At 42.3% G+C, this 21,046-nt stretch overlaps 1 protein-coding gene and 1 long non-coding RNA gene across 3 annotated transcripts in view; both read right to left on the bottom strand.

Annotated features, from left to right (window-relative positions):
* LOC105239132 overlaps positions 1 to 21,046 on the bottom strand; it is a 283,627-nt gene that overhangs the window by 130,626 nt on the left and 131,955 nt on the right. The gene's annotated exons all lie outside the window — the stretch shown is intronic.
* On the bottom strand, positions 1,348 to 3,284 carry INSM2 (INSM transcriptional repressor 2). The gene has a single exon (XM_002922818.2). It carries the CDS (start codon positions 3,282 to 3,284, stop codon positions 1,611 to 1,613), a length of 1,674 nt encoding a protein of 557 aa, XP_002922864.1. The 3' UTR covers positions 1,348 to 1,610.

Below are 21,046 nucleotides of genomic sequence, written 5' to 3'. Positions count from 1 at the left end.
AGGTTAAACAATATAGACAGTTTCCCACAGCCAAGGTGAAAAATTCAAAAAGGAAAATCAAAGTAACTGCTTACACATTTCTATGGTGCTTTCATTTTTTAAAAATGAACAGCTAATGGATTGATGATATTACTCAACTAAATTGAGTAAAAATACCAACTTGGAAATAGTGAATTAGCACAGTTAACATGATTGTTTTCATCTTTAGGTAAAGCTGCTACTTTTTTTAAGAAAAAATATATTTTCTCTTGACATTTTTAGGTGGTAAAGTATCTTTAGATTTAAAGCCTTTTGGAGCTCAGTCTGTGCAAGCCATACTTCAAAGGAAAATTTCCCATTGCATTTCTGCACCATTACATTTACAAAATATAATTTTCCCTGTCTGTATTCTGTCTAAATGGGTCACTAAGATTTTAAAGTAGGATACTGGCTTTGGGGAGATAAGAAATGTGACTTTGAAAAATAGGCTGTGTTCAATGAAATTCTCAGGACAAACACAGAACACAACAAAGCACCAGCTATGTACATTTATTTGATGGTAAGCATCTTACAAGTATGGGCTCTCTGTCAAGCAATACTCAGCCAGTGTCCCAAACTCTGGCTATTAGAGCATGGGTACAGAGTATACACTGAATATGGTTTACAAAAATTCAAAAACAGATTGCTGCTGCAGAATGAATATTGAATGAATTGCCATTCAGTTCCATAGTGGATTATAGGTATTAACATCTTCCTTAAACTGAACATAGTTTCATATATGACACTGTATGAGATTTACAACAGAAGGATTAAACAATTTGGATGAAACCCTACTGAAACAGTCAAACATCTGGAAATGAGTTGTGTTTCCAAAAAGCTGTTAAAGTATCTCTTCCTGAAAACACATCAAAAAAGCTAAAGATGAGAATTTTGGGGGTGTCTCAACTCCCTTCAAGTAAAGTAGCACCCTCCCCACCTCCAAATACTAACTTAAGAATGGACTAATACTTGAGAAAAGGAACGTTTACAGGGAGATCCCCACATCCCCCCAAAGTGCAAACATCCTCTTACATATCCTGCCCACAGGCATAGGTCTTGAGTGTTTCCCCACCCCACCCCCGTAAGTTTGGCACCAATCACATAACTTTCAATTCACAGAATATACAATGCAAGATATCTGACCCTATCGAGACAGAAACTACATAGGCGCCTGCGATGGCAAGAGAAAAAAAAGAAAATTAACGACTACCACTTTTGGTAGCTAGAATCCTTTGTAGATACTGAGACATGCACGCATTCACTACGATTTTCCATAGGAATTACAAGTCATATAGGATTCGTTAGGGTCTCCAGAGTGAGGGGGAAAATCCTATTTTTGTGGGGAAAGCAAGAAGGCTTTAAAGTGACAGTCCCTTGACCGCGAATGTTTATGCCATATACATACCTGCTCTAGGGAGGGATTTTACATTTCGCTGTCCGCTTCTCTGGCGGAACATTGACTACTGGGAGTTTAAGGAGAGAAAAATATAGGCAGGAAAGAGGGTAAACTTGCAAATTCGAGAAATCCCCACAGAAACTCCCATGGTCTGTTTCCTCCAAAGCCAACCGCACAATCTTCCTCATCTCTTTGCTCAACAGCCAGGCCGCAGCGGCATCTGCAGCAGCAGGACCTGCCGACTTTCTGACGGGTGGCACTTATTTATGTGCCGGGTCAGCCCCGGGGAGCTAAAGAAAGTGGACGGGCAGTGCTTGCAAGAGAAAATTTGCTGAGCACTCCCGTCGGATGCTCCGCCTGGGCTCGGCGCTTCAGGGGGCGCCCCGGCCAGAGCAGGCAGGAGCAGCTCCTCGCGGACGGCGTGCCACAGCCGGTGTTTGTCCCTGATGTCCGCGGACGGGAAGTGCGCCCCGCACAGTGGGCAAGCAAAGGCGAGGGAGGCACCGTGTTCGGAGCCAAAGCCTGGGGCAAGCGCACGAGCAGAGCCTGCCTCGTGAGTGCCTAGGTGCTTGCGCAGATAGGCTTGGCGACGGAACTTTTTATGGCAATACGGGCACATGAAGATCTCGTGTCCCCCGACACCAGTGGCACTACTTGGCCCAGGCACCCGGCGCCCCAACACCCCCTCCGTATAGGGGACCTGAGGCAGCGGTGGCTCAGGGTGGGACAGCACCTGGAGGCCCTGGTGTGGGGAGCTGTCCTGGTGCTGCTCCGCCCTGGAGCTGTCCCTCGCCTGCAGGTGCTGATCGGCCGCACGCTCTGCCCGGCCGTTCTCCTTCCCCTCCGCCAAGAAAGATGCAACAGCCCCAGAGTCCGGGGAGGTCGCGGAAGACGAAGGAGGTGGCTTCCCATCTGCTGAAGAGACTGTGGCGGCATTTGCCGCTGTGGGACGCGGTTTGTGCCAGCGGCGATGGGAGGCGAGGTTCGCAGGGCAGCTGAAGACCTTGTCGCACTCGGGGCAGCGGTACTCTACGCGTACGATGCGGGAGCAGCGGTGCTGAGCCAGAGCGAAAGGGTCTGCGTACTGCTCCTTGCATAGCTGGCAGATAAACTCCCCCAGTGGCGTGCGGCTGCCCCCCAGGCCCCGGGACGGTGCTCCGGGCTCCTCCTCCTTGATCTTCAGGCCTAGGACAGGGGACGTGGTCACTTCATCGGCGAAGCTCAACTTCCTCATGGCCTTTGGCTTCTTGACTCCGGCGGCCGCAGGTCCAGACGTGCAGCCCAGAGATGTCTTGGCACGGCGCTCGTTGCCAGCCGCCCGCTTCAGGCCATGCAGGGTGGCCGAGAGGGGCGCAGGGTCTGGATGGAGCTCTGGCTCTGGGAACGGTGCCCGGAGCGGCAGCAGGAACTGCTCCCCCGAGGTCGGTGCAGCGGCTGGCGCCGCCGAGCAGGAGAAAGCAGCCACTGCGGCGGCACCCCCGGGGAAGGACTCTGCAGAGACCGGTGAGCTGAGGCAGCGCTCCAGGAATGCCCGGCGCAGCTCCGCGCCCGCCGGCTTCGTGGGGCTGGGGCTGGGCCCGGGACAATCCCTATCATCCGCCCTCCACTCTGCAGCACCTTCCTGCCCACCCTCCCCCGGGCTCACCCTAGCCGCCCGACAGGACGACCCCGACAGTTCACGGGCCGCCGCCGCCTCCTCCAAGGTGGGGGGTGCCACCTGCTCCGCACCGGGCTGGGGGGCACTGGAAGCCTCCTCAGGAAAATGCGGCACCTCCTGGGGCCCCAACCGGGGGAAGACCCGCTCAGCTAGGCGCACTCGATATGAGCCGCCTGTCCGTTTAGTTCGCTTTACCAGGAAGCCCCTCGGCATGGCGGAGTCGGGAGTGCTCACGGGGCAAAGATTAAAGGGGGCGCCGCGGGGGCTGAGAGCTGGAGAGCACTGCAGCTACCCGAGCTTCGCCACAGCGGTCATGCGTGGGCTGCCTTTATAGCTGAGACTCGGGCCCGGGGACCACCGGTCGCCTTCAGGCTGGACCGGCCAATCAGGAGTGGCAGCGGGCGCCAGGGGCGGGGTTTTCTCCTGGCTGGGCTCACACGGGTCGGAGAGCCTGGCTGCGGCCCGCACCCCCACCCCACCTCGCAGCAGCCTCGGCGGGGGCCCAGCAGCTGGCTTAGGGGCTACGGGTGCTGCCTCCCCCTGCCGCCCATGGGGCGGACGAACATAGAAAAAGGTAAGGTCCAGAGTGTGAGAAAGCTCGGCACTCACCGCCTCAGCTGCCTCCAGAGGGGGACTGTCCAGGGAGCCAGGCGGAGAGGCAACCGATGGGCGCCCTCCTTGCAGGCTGGGACCCTGCTGCCCCGACGCGAGGAGCTAAGAGGGAAGAAGTCGAGAGGAAGGGGCCGCGGGCGGCGCGTGCCAGGAGGCAACTGGGTGGGTGTCGTCCCGGGGAACGGGTTAACGTCCTCTGCCCTTATTGAGCTGATGAGAAGCTGCGACAGGGCGGCAGGGCGGCTAAATCCACCGCCCTGTGCCTACACTTGACGGTGGGAGCACGTCTGCCATCCAGTATCGATCGACACTGCGCGCGTCTGTGATACTATGAGAATTCATCTGGGAAGAAGGGCTCTCAGTGCGGGAGATCGTGCGTGCTGGCAAGCCTCTGGAGCTCAGGATGCCAGCCGGCTTCTGGACCCTGGTCCTCAGGGCTTATAAATGTCCCCTCCCCGATGGGAAAAGGAGTGGGGAGGGGAAAGTAAGATCTAATTTCCGACTGTCCTCAGATAAAGTGGTTTCTCTGTTCACACCTTCCACTTGTACTACCCAGAGACATGACTTAGTGCCTAACTGACCTGTTTAGCATAGAGTAGATTGAGTGAGAAATACTGGCAGAATCAGGATTGTATCTGCTTCCCCTTATACAAGTAATACTTTGCAAAAGGTGTACAATGGGCCAGGTTTAATAGATTTTCATCCAGCAATCTGTAACATGCCCAGCACTGTTTTAAGCACCAGAAGAGATTTGAAAGTTTGTAATACTAGCTGAACTATCAAATTAGAAAATTTGACAGATGTATAATAAAGTGCCAAAAGTCCATAATTCAATGTGAGAATAGGAAGGGGGAAGAACTCAAGTCTCCTTACTAGATCAAATTGGAGACAAAGAGTAGTGTGTTTTTAAAGTAGACTACAGTATCACAGATGTAGCCATCAATAATACAATCCTCTTCCTTCTAAGTGAATGAAGTGTTTTTATATGGAGTGCATTATTTGGGGGAAGACCTGGAAGTAATTATATATTTGTTAATCATTAAGAACATTTTAGGCATTCTACTTAAGTAATCTCTAATCTTTTCACACATACACACCAAACAAAGGAGATACTATTACTCTCCCTTTTTTGATGAGGGGATTGAGCCATAGAAGTTAGATAACTCACAAAAGTCACCCAGATTCAAACTGAGTTCGGCTAATTCCAAAGCTCAGACTCTTCCCGCCACACTAGTGGCTTCAAACTGTTTTTTTCCTGGTCACATCCCACAATAAGAAATGTATTTTATGGTACACACATGGAACTGAAACAAAAATTTCACAAAATAATCTTTAGTTTAACTGGGTACAAAGCATTCTTGTATTTTCTATGCAATTATATTTTCTTTTTTAAAATGCTGATGATAGCAAACAAATTGATTTCATAACTTACTAAAGGAATAGGACCCACAATTTGAAAAACACCTTCATTATGGTGTTTCCCATTACAAAGATGAAATCGTATCAAATAAACTTGATACTTTATAATCAAAATTAACATTCTGAATCACTATGTAAAATATTTGAGTCCTTTAATAGTGTTGATAAAATTTAATTTCCCAAAATTTGATCATTTTTTTAAAAAGATTTTATTTATTTATTCGACAGAGATAGAGACAGCCAGCGAGAGAGGGAACACAAGCAGGGGGAGTGGGAGAGGAAGAAGCAGGCTCATAGCGGAGGAGCCTGATGTGGGACTCGATCCCGGAACGCCGGGATCACGCCCTGAGCCGAAGGCAGACGCTCAACCGCTGTGCCACCCAGGCGCCCCCCAAGTTTGATCATTTTTGACATGTCAGTTTATGTATGGCTTTTACCTCAACTTTCTCAACTCCGCCTTTTTCTCCTAATGGCCTGGACACATTGTGTGGTGTCGAAAATTTTAGTTAAGATCTTAATACTTTAAGATAGTCCCTTTCCAAGAGAGGCTTCTCCTCAGCTCTATGAAGTACTTTATAAGAATTGCTGTAAGAATTGCAACCATTTGACCCAGCATTTCGCATCTAGGTAATACACAAAAGAATTGAAAGCAGGGACTGCAACACGCGCTCGTACACCAACATCCAGCGTAGAATTATTCAGGAAAGCCCAAAGGTAGAAACAACCCAGTGTCCCACAACAGATAGATGTATAAACAAAACGGGGTATATACAAATGACAGGATATTATTCAACCATAAAAAAGGAATGAAGTGCTGACCCACACAACATGGGTAAGTCTTGAAAACATTATGCTAAGTGAAATGAGCCAGACACAAAAGACAAATATGAGAAGATTTCATGTATATTGAAACATCTAGACTAGGCAAATTCACAGAGACAGGCAGTAGATTATTGGTTATCAGGGGTTGGGGAAATGGGAACTTACAGCGTAATGATTACAGAATTTCATTTTGGAGTGATAAAGTTTTATTAATCAATAGTGGTAAAAAAATAGTGATAGATGGAAAACATTGTGAATGCTGTCAATGCCACTGAATTACAAATTTAAATATTGCTAAAATGGGCATTTTTGTTGTATCTATTTTGCAATAAATTTTTGCACACACGGAAGAAGGCAAAATTATGGCATATCAGACTATGAAAAGAATGTAAAGGACCAGGTCATGACTGTAAAGGACCAGGTTATAGACTTTATAACATAGGACAGGTACACAGAGTCATTTAAAGTCTTTGTTTAAAGATTTATTCACGTGAGAGAAAGAGAGCACAATCAGAAGGGCAGAGGGGGAGGGAGAGGAGAGAAGGAATCCTCAAGCAGACCCCCCACAGAGCCCGAGGAGGGGCTCAATCCCATGACCATGAGATCATGACCTGAGCTGAAATCAAGAGTCAGAGGCTTAACCGACGGAGCCACCCAGGCATTCCCCCCCCAACTTTTTTTTTTGAGAGTCATTTAAAGTTCTAAAGTGAGGGAGTGATATTTGTTTTTGAAATTGCATGACGAAAAATGTCTTTGGCTAAACTTTCTGCCAGACAGAGAAAGGGAAACATAGATATAAGACTCTCCTTCTCTCAGTCCAACTGAGAATGTGGGTCTGTTTCTAGAAAAAATTAAATGAAGGAAACTTAAAAAGTCAAAAGAGCAGCTATACTGGGAGAATACTTAATGAAGTGATTAGCATAGATCTGATATTCAGTACATGGGTTTTTTTTTTAATAAATAGTGCTAGTTATCAGATGGACAGCAAATGTGTCATCCAACCATCCTTCCAGCCACCCTGTCTTCCTTCGTACATCTCTTTAATCACCCATCAAATAATTGCTATGTATTCTTTCTGTGATAGTTCAGAAACCTAGTGTTCAAGGAGTTTATCTACCCTCCATTATTTTCAGGAAAATGAACTTTTCTAGGAGAGAGCCTGACCCACCTGGAACTATTATTCCTCCCCCAAAATCTCTGGTTGACCCGAAGAACGTCGACATCACCCCAGTTGCCAAAGTGTTCCCTTCTGTGCTGTCCCTACCAGCTCTGCTTCATTCCTGTGTAAGGAAGGGCAGACTGGGTGCTGCTGTGCTGCGGTCCTACAGCTGCCCCCTCCTCCGGAGGCATCGTTACCCCCTTCCCACTCCACGCCCTTCCTGGGAAAGCTTTCTCTGACCTCTCCTCTCTCATCCTCCTGTTCGCTCAACATCCAGTCACCATCTAACCTCCATCAAAAGCGAGTTTCTTGACATTCACTGCACAAACGTAGCTGCTATTGTCCATACTCTGTAACACTGGCAGCACACAGACTAATACTTAACTAACATTGAGTTAGTACTATGTTATCACTATGACACGGGGCAACTAATGATTAGTCTGTAACAACACATAGCCATTTCTCCTCTGTGTTCAAAATAAAAGACATTACTTTTTTCAAAAAGAATTGCTTTCAACTATTTCCTAACAATCCAATATTTCCAGTAGTTCTCCTTCTCCACATACCCCCGAGTATAATTTGCTAACAACCTTTCTGGAAATCAGTGTAGCGATGTATATCAGAAGCTTTTAAAAATATGTATACCCTTTAATTCACCAATTGCTTTTTTAGTAAATCATTCAAAAGAAGATTTACAAAGATTTACACACAAGACTATTTATCACATGTTATTTATAATTATAAATAATCAGAAACTACCTTAAGTCCTGGTACAGCTACGCTATAGATGAGTGGGTAGCCATAAAGACACGGTGACGCGGACACATGTGTATGCCAAAATGGTCAGCAAAGACACCAGGATGCAAAGTTGCAGGTACAATAAAGAGCTCAATTATGAAAAACAAAATGAATAAAACAAGGCAATATGCCAAAATGTTGTTGGAGTTGCCTTTAGTTAATAGGAATTTTAGTCTTTTGTTATTTTTTAAAAGTTTGTTAAAAATTTTCACTCTGATAATCAGAAAAAAAATAATGTGAAAGCTGCCACACACACCCCCAGGACACTGTCGGAGCAAGGAGCATGCAATATGAAAAGGGAATTACACAGAAAAGTGGACTTCTCCAGTGCCACCTGTTTGATGGCTGGCCACAGAAAAGAAGAGACATGCTTCATCATGCCACAGGCCTTCTAGTTGGAAAAACACCCTGGGGAAGAGATGAGGGTTAGAAGGTAGAACAATGGCTAAAAGGCAGGGGAAACAAAGAATTTAAGTAGCCACTCTCCATTTATGTATACACTTAAGTAAATCCTTCAAGATCTGAACACTTCATTTTTTTAAAGATTTTACTTATTTATTTGACAGAGAGAGAGAGACAGCCAGTGAGAGAGGGAACACAGGCAGGGGGAGTGGGAGAGGAAGAAGCAGGATCCCAGCCGAGGAGCCTGATGTGGGGCTCGATCCCATAACGCCGGGATCACGCCCTGAGCCGAAGGCAGACGCTTAACTGCTGTGCCACCCAGGCTCCCCTGAACACTTCTTTCTCCATTTTTTTTTCTTCATTTTTTCATTTGGAAATTATGACAGTCTCTAGCAAGACTGTGAAACCTTTGCTTGCTTTATCTGTACCTTTGCTCTTGACAATGACATCTTTTCCCCCTTTTCAACACTCAGGACCTTCATCTGCTCTAATTTGATAAAAACTCATAAACACTGAATTATCGCTCAAGCTATTTGTGCTTGAAGCTTACGTGTGTGTGTGGGTGGGTGTGTGCGCGCATGCGCACGGAGCCCAACACAGGCTTGAACTCAGGACCCTGAGATCAAGACCTGAGCTGAGATCAAGAGTTGGATACTCAGGGCACCTGGGTGGCTCAGCCATTAGGCGTCTGCCCTCCGCTCAGGTCATGATCCCAGGGTCCTGGGATTGAGTCCTGCACTGAGCCCCGCATCGGGCTCCCTGCTCGCATTGGGCTCCCTGCTCGGTGAGAAGCCTGCTTCTCCCTCTCACACTCCCCCTGCTTGTGTTCCCTCTCTCTCTGTCTCTCTGTCAAATAAATAAATAAAATCGTTTAAAAAAAAAAAAGAGTTGGATACTCAACTGACTGAGCCACCCAGGTGCCCTGCTTACTATTTCTAATGGTGGCATCAATTACTTTGATTTAAACTTAGAAATTTTCAGACAGTATGAACCAGGAAGTTTTTTTGAAGAGAGACTTCTTGCCCTGAAATAATAATTTGTATAAGTATAAATTCAGATGACTGACCTACTTTTTAGTTACTTGAATATCAGAAAGAACGTTATTTCTTCTCTCTGCTTCCTTACCTTCACGTAGACATGCTCCTATAAAAGGTTAACATTACTCACATCTACTAGAGGCCTGTTCTGCCCCAAGAACTTGGAAGTCAAACAGTCTCTCATAAAGGTAAAACAATTCTTGATTTCCTCTCTCTCTCTTTTTAAGATTTTATTTATTTGTCAGAGAGCATGAGCGCAAACAGGAGGAGCGGCAGGCAGAGGGAGAAGCAGGCTCCCTGCTGAGCAAGGAGCCTGATGAGGGACTTGATCCCAAGACCCCGGGGAACATGACCTGAGCCGAAGGCAGACATCCAACTGACTGAGCCACCCAGGAGTCCCTCTTGATTGCCTCTCCTAAACATAATCCTCATCGCTGTAAATGGCACTTCCCTTCAATTAGCTGCCTCAACGAAAACCCAGGAACTTTTGGCTCAAGCTAAACACCCCATATTCAATCCATTAGCAATTCTTATCTGCTCTACTTTCAAAACATTTCCTGCATCTGAGCCCTTCTTAGATCCCCAATCACTGCCCTCTCTCTGGCTCTTTGTCCACCTTTACCCCCACTATACTGTATTCTGTATTCAGCAGGAAGATGGATCCTATCAGAATATCAACCTGATCATTTCAACTCTTTTGTTCAAAGTCTTAAAATGACTTCCCACCATATTTAGAATGAAATCCAAAGCTCTGATTGGGCCCTGGCTGTTCTTACACCGCATCTCCCACCACACTCTTCCTCATCCATTCTGTTCCATACACATTGGTCTCCTTATTTTCCTCAAATACGATGAGCACACTGTCACCTCAAGGCTGTTTATTCTGCCAGAGTGTTCTTTCTTCAGATATGCTCCTGATTTGTTCCTTCCCTTCATTTAGGTTTTTAATAAAAAAATACCAGAAAGATCTTCCCTGGTCAACCCAAAAAAATAGCAGCCCTACAGCCGCCATACCCTTCACCATTTTCAACTCCTTTACCTCGCTTTCTTTCTCTTCGAAGCATTTATCACTCTCTGTCACCATATTATCTACATATTTGTTTATGTGTTAATTGTCTGCTGTCCCTCAGAACACTCTAAGGCCCAGAAGGACAGGCTCTCTCAACACCCAGTCACCATCTAACCTTTGTTCATAGCTGTACATCTAGTATCTAGAACAATGCCTGGCATATATGCAAATTAATTGATGACTAAAATAATGAGGCACTGGATTCAAAAAAGCTTTTTGAATTTTTTATCACTGCAACCTATGGACCTAGAACCCACTCTTCCTGAACACAGAGGAGGGAAGATAAAATCATAAGCAGCTCAATTCTAGGCATTTGGGAATCTTGGTGCAGAAAAAATGGAGAAACAGAAAGGTTTTTGTACCTTATACCCTTGGAAGGTCTTTTCTTCCCCACCCCAGCCACTTGCCCCAAGGTTAGATCACTCCCATTCCCCTACAGGGAAAATAAAGCCTCGCTCATAGTCATAGTTGCTACTATCTTAAGCCCTTCAGTGCCCAGGAGAGTAGGAGACTGAAAACAGAAAGAAGCTTGACAGGAAGATGGGAAGACAAGACTTGCAAGATAAGACTACATGTGTCCAGCATGACGCGTGGCGGGTGCGATCCAGGTTATCGAGGAGCTCAGTCTAGGTGCTTTAAAGGGAGAGGACAGAGGGTAGTAGTCAAGGGCACAGGCTGTCGGGTGAGAGAGCCTTGAGTTCAATTCCAGCTCTACCACGAGCAGTTCAATCTTAAGCAACTTACTTAGCCTTTTAGCCTCAATCTCCTCATCGCAAAATGGGAAGAATACCGGTGATCTCAGAGTGCTTCGATCATTTAATATTATTATGTATGTAAAATGCTTAGCACCACGCATGGCACACAGAGAGCCCTCAATGAATGGAAGAAGGCACTATGATTACTATCTAAGTGTCTGCGAGGAAGGAAAACTAGTGACACTAACGGCAACTATCAGTTCTACAGAAATAACAGAATAATGTAACAGGACTGGCTTACATTTTATCCTCAATTAAGATACAAGACAGCATGGATTATGCATAACATTTAGGATGCTCAAAATTAATTTTGTTTCCTATGGTTAACACAAAATTCACAAAAACCTATAAGAGAAGACAATGTGGTTTATAGGATTAAGCCCATGGTTTGGAGTCAAGCCTGAGTTTGAACGCTGGCTCTGGGGCTTGCTCGCTATTTGACGAGGAGAGGTTATTTCACCCCACTGGCCCCAGTTTCTTGTCACACAGGCACCACAACATAATACCGTCCGTCAATGGGGCATAAGTCTGCTTTCTTGCGGTAAGGGGCTACGGTGGGAAGCCGAGGAGCCAAGGCTGCAAAGATAAGTTGGGGCCAGATTGCAAACATTCCGTACCACACTAAATTGAGGGATAGGATTCGGAGAAAGCCATTGGTTTTGTGTTTTTTTTTCTAAAGCATTTAAATTACATAATCAAATCTCTGTTTTGGAAAAATAAGGCTAATGGCTGTGTCGGAGGCGAGCTCCGGGGCTGCAGTGAATGCGCGGGGGAGGTGGTGAGGGCCGGGGCGCGGACGCGGATGCAGGGAGTTCAGCAGGAATTTTTCCTTTTTTTAAGTAGAGTGGACACGCAGTCAGCTAGAATATTAAAACAGTTGATAAAAGTAATGTGGCTCTAATTATTCCAACATTGAATGGATTTAATTGACGACCCAGATACTCCCTCTGCTAAACGCTGAAACTGGACTTACACGTTCTGAAGCTTGAAAGTGGAGGGAACTTACAACTTGACTTTCACTTAGTCGTAAAAGACTTTCTTTTGAGACTGGGATTCACTTCACCAACTGCAAGCAATTGGAAGAATGAACCTGAGCCGGAGGAAAAGGATTTTCTATGTCCTCCGAAGCTATAATGGAGACGCATTTTGGTTTCTGTGAGGCTGGGCACAGGCTGGGCGTTTCGCCCTCAGTCCGGCACATCCCTCACCACTAGCGCTGTCCGTCTTCCACGATCACGCCCCCTCGTCAAACTGCTGCAGCCACTTCTTTGGCTCAGTATGGAGCTCTCTTATGCTGCAGACACTTCAGGATTTGTCAGTGCCGCACAAGACATCATCTGCATAACTTTCAGAGGTTCTATAAGAATAGTTTCCTCCTTACTTCCTGTATCAAGCATTAACTATTTTCTGGGGCTGGTTCATTGCTCATTAAAAAAAAAAAAAAAAAAAAAAAAAAGAAGTATATTTGAATTTGAGCACTGTCATTGATTGAGGAGGTGATCTTAGGAAATTTACCTAATCCCCATGAATCTCAGTTCTTTATCTCTTAATTAGGCTTAACAATACCCTCCTCATAGAATGAGAATTAAATTGAATGAGATAAACTAATATCCTCTCCAGAACTGCCTCAAACTGGTGCTGTCTGTAGGTCTGTCTGGTGTTGCTCATAAACTCATAAGGGTAAAGACTATCTCACCAGCTTTTCGCCATACAAAACATGTATGTGCCTGTTCCAAATCAACATTCTGGAATAATAATGAAGGTCATCTATGTGGCTAGGAGAGGAAAAGCCTTATCAATCTTTATACCTATATCGTTAGAGTTAATAAATTCCATTCATATGCTTGAAAAGAATGTGTATTTTGCAGTTGTACATACCAAGTATTAAATATGTATATATTTATGTCAATACGTAAGTATGCCCCCCCATATAGATATAGTGAATTATATTATTTCTTTTTGTAGTCTCTCAATTTTTACTCTCTGTATTTTGAGACTCGGTCGTAGGTGCATATGAATTAAAAGCAATATCTGTTCAGTTAATTGAATGTCTCAACAGTATAAAGTATCTCTCTTTATCCATAGTAATGCTTTCAGACAGAAGTGTTTGGTCTGATGATTTTCTCTACACACATCAGCTATATTTTGGTTGGCGCTTGTAAGGTATGTATTTTCCTTTTAATTTCAACCTTTATCATTGTGTTTTAAATTTGTCTTCTGTTAACAATAGTTTGGTATTTTTAATCAGTCAGTCCTTAACTTTTAACAGATTTTAGTCCTTGTGCATTTGTGTAGTTGCTACTATATTTGGAAATAAATCTAATCACCTTTGAAAGTATTTTCTAGGGTGCTGGGCTGGCTCAGTCCGTAGAGCATGTGACTGTTGATCTCAGGGTCATGGGTTCGAGCCCTACGTTGGGCATAAATGTTACTTTTTTTAAAAAAGTGTTTTCCATTTGTCTATTACATGTCTTTTTCTCTCTTTCAGATTTCTGATTTTTATGTATCAACTTCCCCTTTTACCAGTTTAAAATTATACACTTTGTTTATATCCTTTTATTAATTTAAAATTATATTAGATATTTTTAATGTATCAGTTTGTTTTTGTTAATATAAGGAAGTTAGAGCACTTTTTTTTTTTGAAGATTTTATTTATTTAGGAAATGGGGTGGGGGGAGAGAGAGAGCGCGAGTGGTGGGGAGGGGCAGAGGGAAAGGGAGAGGCAGACTCCCTGCTGAGCAAGGAGTCCAATGTGGGGCTCGATCCCAGGACCCAGGGATCATGACCTGAGTCAAAGGCAGGTGCTTAACTGACTGAGCCACCCAGACACCCCCGGAAGTTAGAGCACTTTACATGCATTTACTCTTTCTTGACATATGCTATTATTTTTGTGCACTTTAATTCTGTGTTTTAAAAAATCCACAGGACATTATTATTGTTTTACATAGTCAATATTCATTAGATTTGCCCACAGTTCCCACTTTATTTGCTCTTCTTTCTTGTATTTGAGACTTTCCATATGGGATCATTTCCCTCCTTCCTGAATTAGACGCTTTGAAATTTCCTTCACTGTAGATTTGCTAGGAGCAAATAAATTAGCTCCAGTGTGTCTGAAATGTCTTTATTTTATCTACTAGAGAACTCAAAGTTGGTAGTTATTTTCTTTCAGCACACTCAGAATAATACTCCACTGCCTTCTGCTTCCCATTTTTATTAGTGAAAAGTCAGCTGCCCGTATGTGGTTGCTCTTTTAAAAGGAATTTATCTTTTTCTCTGCTTTTAATATTTGTTCTTTGTCATTGGTTTTAAGAAGTGTTATTTTAATGTGCTTAGGTATGGCTTTCTTTTCATTTATCATGCTTTCAGTTCATAAGACTTCTTAAAATTAGTGCTTTGAAGCCTTTTGTCAGTTTGGAAATTCCTCAGCAGTTAACTCTTCAAATAATTGCTTCATTTCATTCTTTCTTCTCCTTCTAGAACTCTAAAACTATGTTAGACATCCTCAACATATCTCCTCTGTCTTTTACCCTCTCATATATATCCTCCCCCCAACCATTTTTTTCCTTTTGCCTCTCCATGCTGCATTCTGGAACATTTCTCTTGATATGTCTTCATGTTCACTAAGTCTTAAAGTATAGCTAATCTATACTTACGATCTTGCTGGATTTTCAATTTTTATAAATTTCATTTATAGATTTATTTACTATATATATTTATAAAATTTTATTTATAAATTTTACTGAAAACAACAATATCTAAAATATTCTGAATCACAATAAAATTCTATTCAGTTCTTTTCTGAAACTCAGACTTGCTGTGTTACTTTTTGTGGTTTCCCGTTCTCTGCAGATATTGTTAAGCTGGCCTTTTACATCTTTAAACATAGTCACAGTTATTTTTTAGTCTTGTTTTACAGCCCACACCTCATAATTCCAGTATTTAAAGGCTTCATGAGTCTATTTTTTGTTGTTTGTTGTCTCTGATTATTCTTACTCATTTAATCTAGTTCCTTGTGTACCTGGTTCTCTTTGAAAATGTAATTGCTGTGTGTGGAAAAATTACTTATAGGAATGATTTAGGCCTATGATGAAGGTATCTTATTGAAGAGAGGACTTGTGTTCTTTGCTTTTGCCAAGCACCTGGAGGTACCACCAAGCCAGAATTATTGGAACCTAAGTTCAAGTTTTGAGATTCACTGGGCCAACCAATTTGAATACGATCAGTAAATACGCAAGGGCTTGCGGCTCCCAGTATCTCGTGAGGCAGCATCCATTAGACCTCTTACTGTGTGCAGGGTTTTGCTGTCTGTCCCCCTTGCAACGCATGTCTATCAAGATGAAGACTCTGATTTTTACAAATTGGCAAATTCCTTCAGGGCAGAATAGCTCCCATATTTCAACTCCCTTTTTCTGACACCATTAGTCTGGTGATTCCGTACTACCCTCTCACATCTCTTTATGCTTTAAGAATATTTTTAAGACCCAGCTTTTTTAGTTATTTTCACTGGGAGAATCAAGCTGTCTAATTTAGCCTAATGCTACCAGAACCATAAAGTCAGACTAGCATTTTAAACATTTTTGATAAATATTGAGAAACCGTCTTTCAGAAAGTTTGTGCCTATTTATACTTCTACCTACAGGTTGAAAAACGCCACTTTCCATTTTCCCTTGACTATGTTCTGTCACTTGTAAGAAAAGGTATTTGCCAGTTAGGTAATTGAAAACTACGGCTTTGTTAAAATAAATGTGTACGTATTTAATTCCTAATGAAGCTTAACATCTTTTTTTTTTTTAAAGATTTTTATTTATTTATCTGACAGAGATAGAGACAGCCAGAGAGAGAGAGGGAACACAAGCAGGGGGAGTGGGAAAGGAAGAAGCAGGCTCATAGCAGAGGAGCCTGACGTGGGGCTCGACCCCACAACACCGGGATCACGCCCTGAGCCGAAGGCAGACGCCCAACCGCTGTGCCACCCAGGCGCCCCATGAAGCTTAACATCTTATAATCTGTTTATTGAAATTTCCTTCCTGTAATTTAACCTGTTCAAAATTCGTTTGTTATTTTTCTTAGATCCTTAGGCTCTCAGAAAGCTGGTACCCATCAGACAAGCTGTATCTGTTGTTAAAATATTAAAATACTGCCATATCAATTAGCAAGTAGCCACTTTCTTTCCAAATGATCTCCCCTTGACTGCCCTGGTCACTCCAGCCTCTCCCAATCACCACCCACCTCCCCATTATCCATCAAGTCAAGAGTCTATATCTGACATACCAGGTTCTCAGCCCTGCTCTAGCCCTAGGGCCAAAGTCAGTTCTGATTGGTTAGTAGCCATTTAACAAATACTGTTAAATATTTTAATGTAACCTGTGCGCATACATATTGAAAGTATTTTTCCCATTTGACAATACAACTTTAAAACACACATACTGGGGGTGGCCGGCTGGCTCACTTGGTAGAACGCATGACTCTTGATCTTGGGGTTGTGGGTTTGAGTCCCACGGTGAGTGTAAAGATTACTTAAAAATAAAATCTTCAAAAAACAATAATAAAATAAAAATAAAACATACCATACTGTATTCTTTTTCCCTTCCATATCCTTTTCCCATAACTTTATAATTAGTTGCTGCTTCCCTCAAAATTATTACCATTACTATAGCTATTTTCCTTTAAAATTCTTAGGTCTTAAAAATCCGTAAAGGAATTTATTCACAAACGACATAAGATTTTCATTGAATTTTACTGTGTTCTGGAAATCTATCAAACTTATGGTTACCCATTTTAATGCTTTTGGCAGACACCACAAATTCCAATTTTGTAAATACCGGTAGAAGCCAAAATAAAGTAATAGTTCATTTTGGATAAGCAGGAAAGTATTTGGGGCTAATTTTTCTTTGTGATATGCTATCCAATGAAGAAGGAGTAAACTAATTTTTGTGGACTAAATCATTTCATACTTGCCTACAATATTGATCTATAGAGATACCAGCTCTTTTATGGTCTCCTGCCAAACATATCACTTAGATATTATGATCTATATTTTATGATTACTGTGTTTTAAATCTGATAACCACACCATTGCATTGTTATCCAGGCAACATCTTCCCAGCATTTCAATTATCTTAATCTCATGCAGACCCACATCAAAAGCTTTTACAAACATTTAGATATATTGTTTGTCCATGGAGTTTTCTTTATCCACCAACTTGTTGAGTAATTTTATAAGACCAAATAAATCAGATTTGCCTGGCATAATCTGTCTTCATAAACAAATGCTGTCCGCTGCCCATCACATTGTTATCTAAATGATTTCAGATCAATTTGGTTCACTCTAACTTGGGCAATTGCATTCTGCCAGCCCCAAACTCCCTCTGTTTTTCAATTGGAGACATTATTCTTCCTTTCACTTAACAAAGTGTTCTGTAAAGCAAGCAGGCAAGGATCTGAACCAATAAAGCCTAGTTTCCTGAAGATTTGTGTCTGATAGGCTCACTGAAACTATGTATTATATCCATGTCATAGCTTTAACTGGTGACATTACCTAAATCATTGTACTAGATGTCATAAGTAATATTTTGTGTTACATCAATAGGAAATAGAGCAAAACAAAGGACGCCTTCCTTTCATGTGTACTTACAGTGCATAGATCACTAGATTCCCTGCTACCTAATTAGATTTAGTTCAAATTGAGTTTTATATCAGAGGTTAATAATGAGATACAATGGATACGAGATGATTTCATTGCAAAAGTTGTTATATGTTATACAAAGGCAGAATGATCATTGTGCTTTCTTGAAGAAAAGTGATTATTCTGTATTTCAAGATAAAGGAACAAACTATCCATTATTTGCTGTGCCGTTGTGTAAAACATAAATAGTGACATTTGCCTAAAACTGTATGTTAATTTGGGAGCAATCAAAAGAAGCACTGGGCTAGCTAGCATACTTAATGGGCTTGCAAAGCAGTTTTCCAGAAAGAGAGATGAAAACATTTTACTTCCCTTTGGGGTTCCCGTATCTTAATTTAATATCTCAAGTTTAGCTTGAACTGACATGTACAGTCTTTTGTTTAAAACCAACCAACCAACCAACCCACCCAGATTCCAAAATTCACTCATAACGCCCAGGGAATAATTAACCCATTGGAAGGGTGTAGGTAGTTTTTTTCTTGGAAGCCATTTTGCTCGGTATTTATAGCACCAAATCCACATAGCCCACGAAACAGTAATTCAGAAGAAGCTACTACAAGGCAGCACAGATAAATAGAAAAATTGTCACTATTTACTCACTAAAAGTATCTCTTTTACTAATAGAGTATACTTAAAGTTTCACTATCCAATAATGAATTGATCAAAACCCAGGAGAAACATGTGTAAAGACTATTTATAACATGATATCATTATATTCTCTAATCTTCATTGCTCTTATTGGTAAATTAATTTAATTTTATTTTTTTAATTTTATTTTTTTTAAGATTTTATTTATTTATTCGACAGAGATAGAGACAGACAGAGAGAGACAGAACACAAGCAGGGGGAGTGGGAGAGGAACAAGCAGGCTCCCAGCGGAGGAGCCCGACGTGGAGCTCGATCCCAGAATGCCAGGATCACGCCCTGAGCCGAAGGCAGACGCTTAACCGCTGTGCCACCCAGGCGCCCGAATAATTTTATTTTTTTTAACGTAACGACATGATGGCTCATGAGATCACTTATAATAACATCTTTCTTGGTTTTTTAAATTTTCTATTGCCTAAATATCAATCATGCTTGTTTAATGGAAAACATTAAAAACTGAGTGTGTGTGCATGTGTGCACATGCATAAGCACGCACGTGTGTACACGTGTGTGTGTGTGTGTGTGTGTGTGTTGGAAGTGATTATTAAAGAAGACAGTATTATTGTTAGAGAATAAGGCTGTCTCCGAGTTGGCTGCATTTCCTTTACTTCCTTGATATTCCTCTAGGGAACTTACATAGAGATAATTAGAACATTGGCTTGGCTGCTATTGTCTAACAGAGTTGTCTGTCATTAATATAACCTTTACCTAACTTGGTACATTGCAACTACCGTGCTTATATGTAAGAAGTGTTATGTTTTCCAATAAAACAGATTTCCCCAAAGGCTTACTTGTTGTTAATGTTTTGCCCGGGAGGGGAGGTTGTTAAGAGAGGGTGGAAATGCAGAGACTGAACCCAGAGAACGTTAACATTTGCACCTAAGATCTCTCATCTGGGCTTTCTTACATAGTAAATTATTTGACTATCTTTTCAATTCTCCCAAGGATGGTACGTAACTAATGCCATTCTGGATGCGCAGGACAAAAGTTCATTTGTTACATACAGTGGATGCCTTGCGGCATTGGGGCTTAATTCTCCCCTAAACCAGTCAAGAAAGACTTACAGCTATATTTAAATATAATTCCTTAACTAGTACATTGTAACTTCGAAATAAAGTTGAAACTCTGACATCAGTAGCTTTAATAATTTCAGATCTATTATGAATAAAGAGATTGATTTGCTCCCCAAAAATGTTCATTGTGATTAAATCTTTGTAACTAGCTTAACAATGAAAGCAACATTGTTACCTCAAATCTTTTCCAGAATAAGAAATAGGGGTGCTAGTTGATTTTAAAAAGAGCCACATCACGTATTCATTAGCACTAACTGCTTGAAAAGTCCTAGCTTGGGGTCGCCTGGGTGGCTCAGTCGTTACGCGTCTGCCTTCGGCTCAGGGCGTGATCCCGGCGTTCTGGGATCGAGCCCCACATCAGGCTCCTCCGCTGGGAGCCTGCTTCTTCCTCTCCCACTCCCCCTGCCTGTGTTCCCTCTCTCGCTGGCTGTCTCTGTCAAATAAATTAAAAAATCTTTAAAAAAAAGAAAAAAAAGAAAAGTCCTAGCTTGGTGTTAAGATCAACAGATTTTATTCCTTGTTTGGTCAGAAACTTATTGAAAGACAACCTAACTTTCTAAATGTGTTGACTTCAAACACCCCACTGCAAAATATAAAAACAAATAACTATAAGTACCCCTTTCCTCACAGGAATTTTGAGAATCCATGTCTTTCCATGAAGGGAATCAATCTGTATTTATCTTTTATAAATGTTTTCGTAAAGAAGGAAGTAGGACTGCAATATCTATTCTTACTGAGCTATGGCATCTGTCTTCCCTGGGCAGATGCCCTTAAAGAAAGTTCCAAAATGAAAGAGAACACAGGCAAGGAGGGGAAGGAAAAAACAATATTTGTATAACTAACAGAGTGGAAACGAAACATACTAGATATCCATTAGTGTATTTTAAGAGCCTACACCCATAAATACGTAATCTTTCAACGGCGAACATTTGTCTGGATCCACTCTGTAGAGGTGTATGTAACGTACAACCGCGAACACGTTTTGGACAATTCTGTGTGAAATCCTCCTCGTGACCATTCTCGCTGAACAGCTCTACTATGCGTGGACGGTTTTCTGAAACTGAAATTGCTATTTGCACGATGTGGCGCATTGAAGCAATTCAAGGCTTTCATTCCACTTCACTGGAAATGAAGATTCACTGTATTAACGTTCTCCAGACACTTCTGTGGTAGGAAATTACGCCCCTCAATTACAAATTCTTCCAGCCTTCTCTCTCTTTGCTTCTCTGTTTTCAAGTCTCGTTTCAAATACTCCACAAAATATTTGGCCTCACTTGGCATAAAAGAAGCAAACCCCCGTGCCTCTTTCCCCCACCTTTATAGGGAGATAACAACACTTGGCTCTCCCATAAAAGTATTGTGCGGCGTAATATTTTGTAAAGCACTTTAGAAACCTTAGATATGAGAGCTAATGGAAATAAAAACTGTATTGCCATCTATTCTCCTAGTTCCTCTTAAGTTGGCCATTTTCTTTCTTGTTTTTTTTTTTCTTTTCGTTT

Source organism: Ailuropoda melanoleuca, chromosome 20 (genome assembly GCF_002007445.2).
Source record: "Ailuropoda melanoleuca isolate Jingjing chromosome 20, ASM200744v2, whole genome shotgun sequence".
Classification (NCBI taxonomy): domain Eukaryota; kingdom Metazoa; phylum Chordata; class Mammalia; order Carnivora; family Ursidae; genus Ailuropoda; species Ailuropoda melanoleuca.
Note: the sequence above shows the minus strand (reverse complement) of the source record. Positions and strands in the feature narration are given on the sequence as shown.

What these genes read in the sequence shown, in the direction of transcription:
- INSM2 (XM_002922818.2), bottom strand. Translation starts at nt 3,284, where the DNA reads ATGCCGAGGGGCTTCCTGGTAAAGCGAACTAAACGGACAGGCGGCTCA.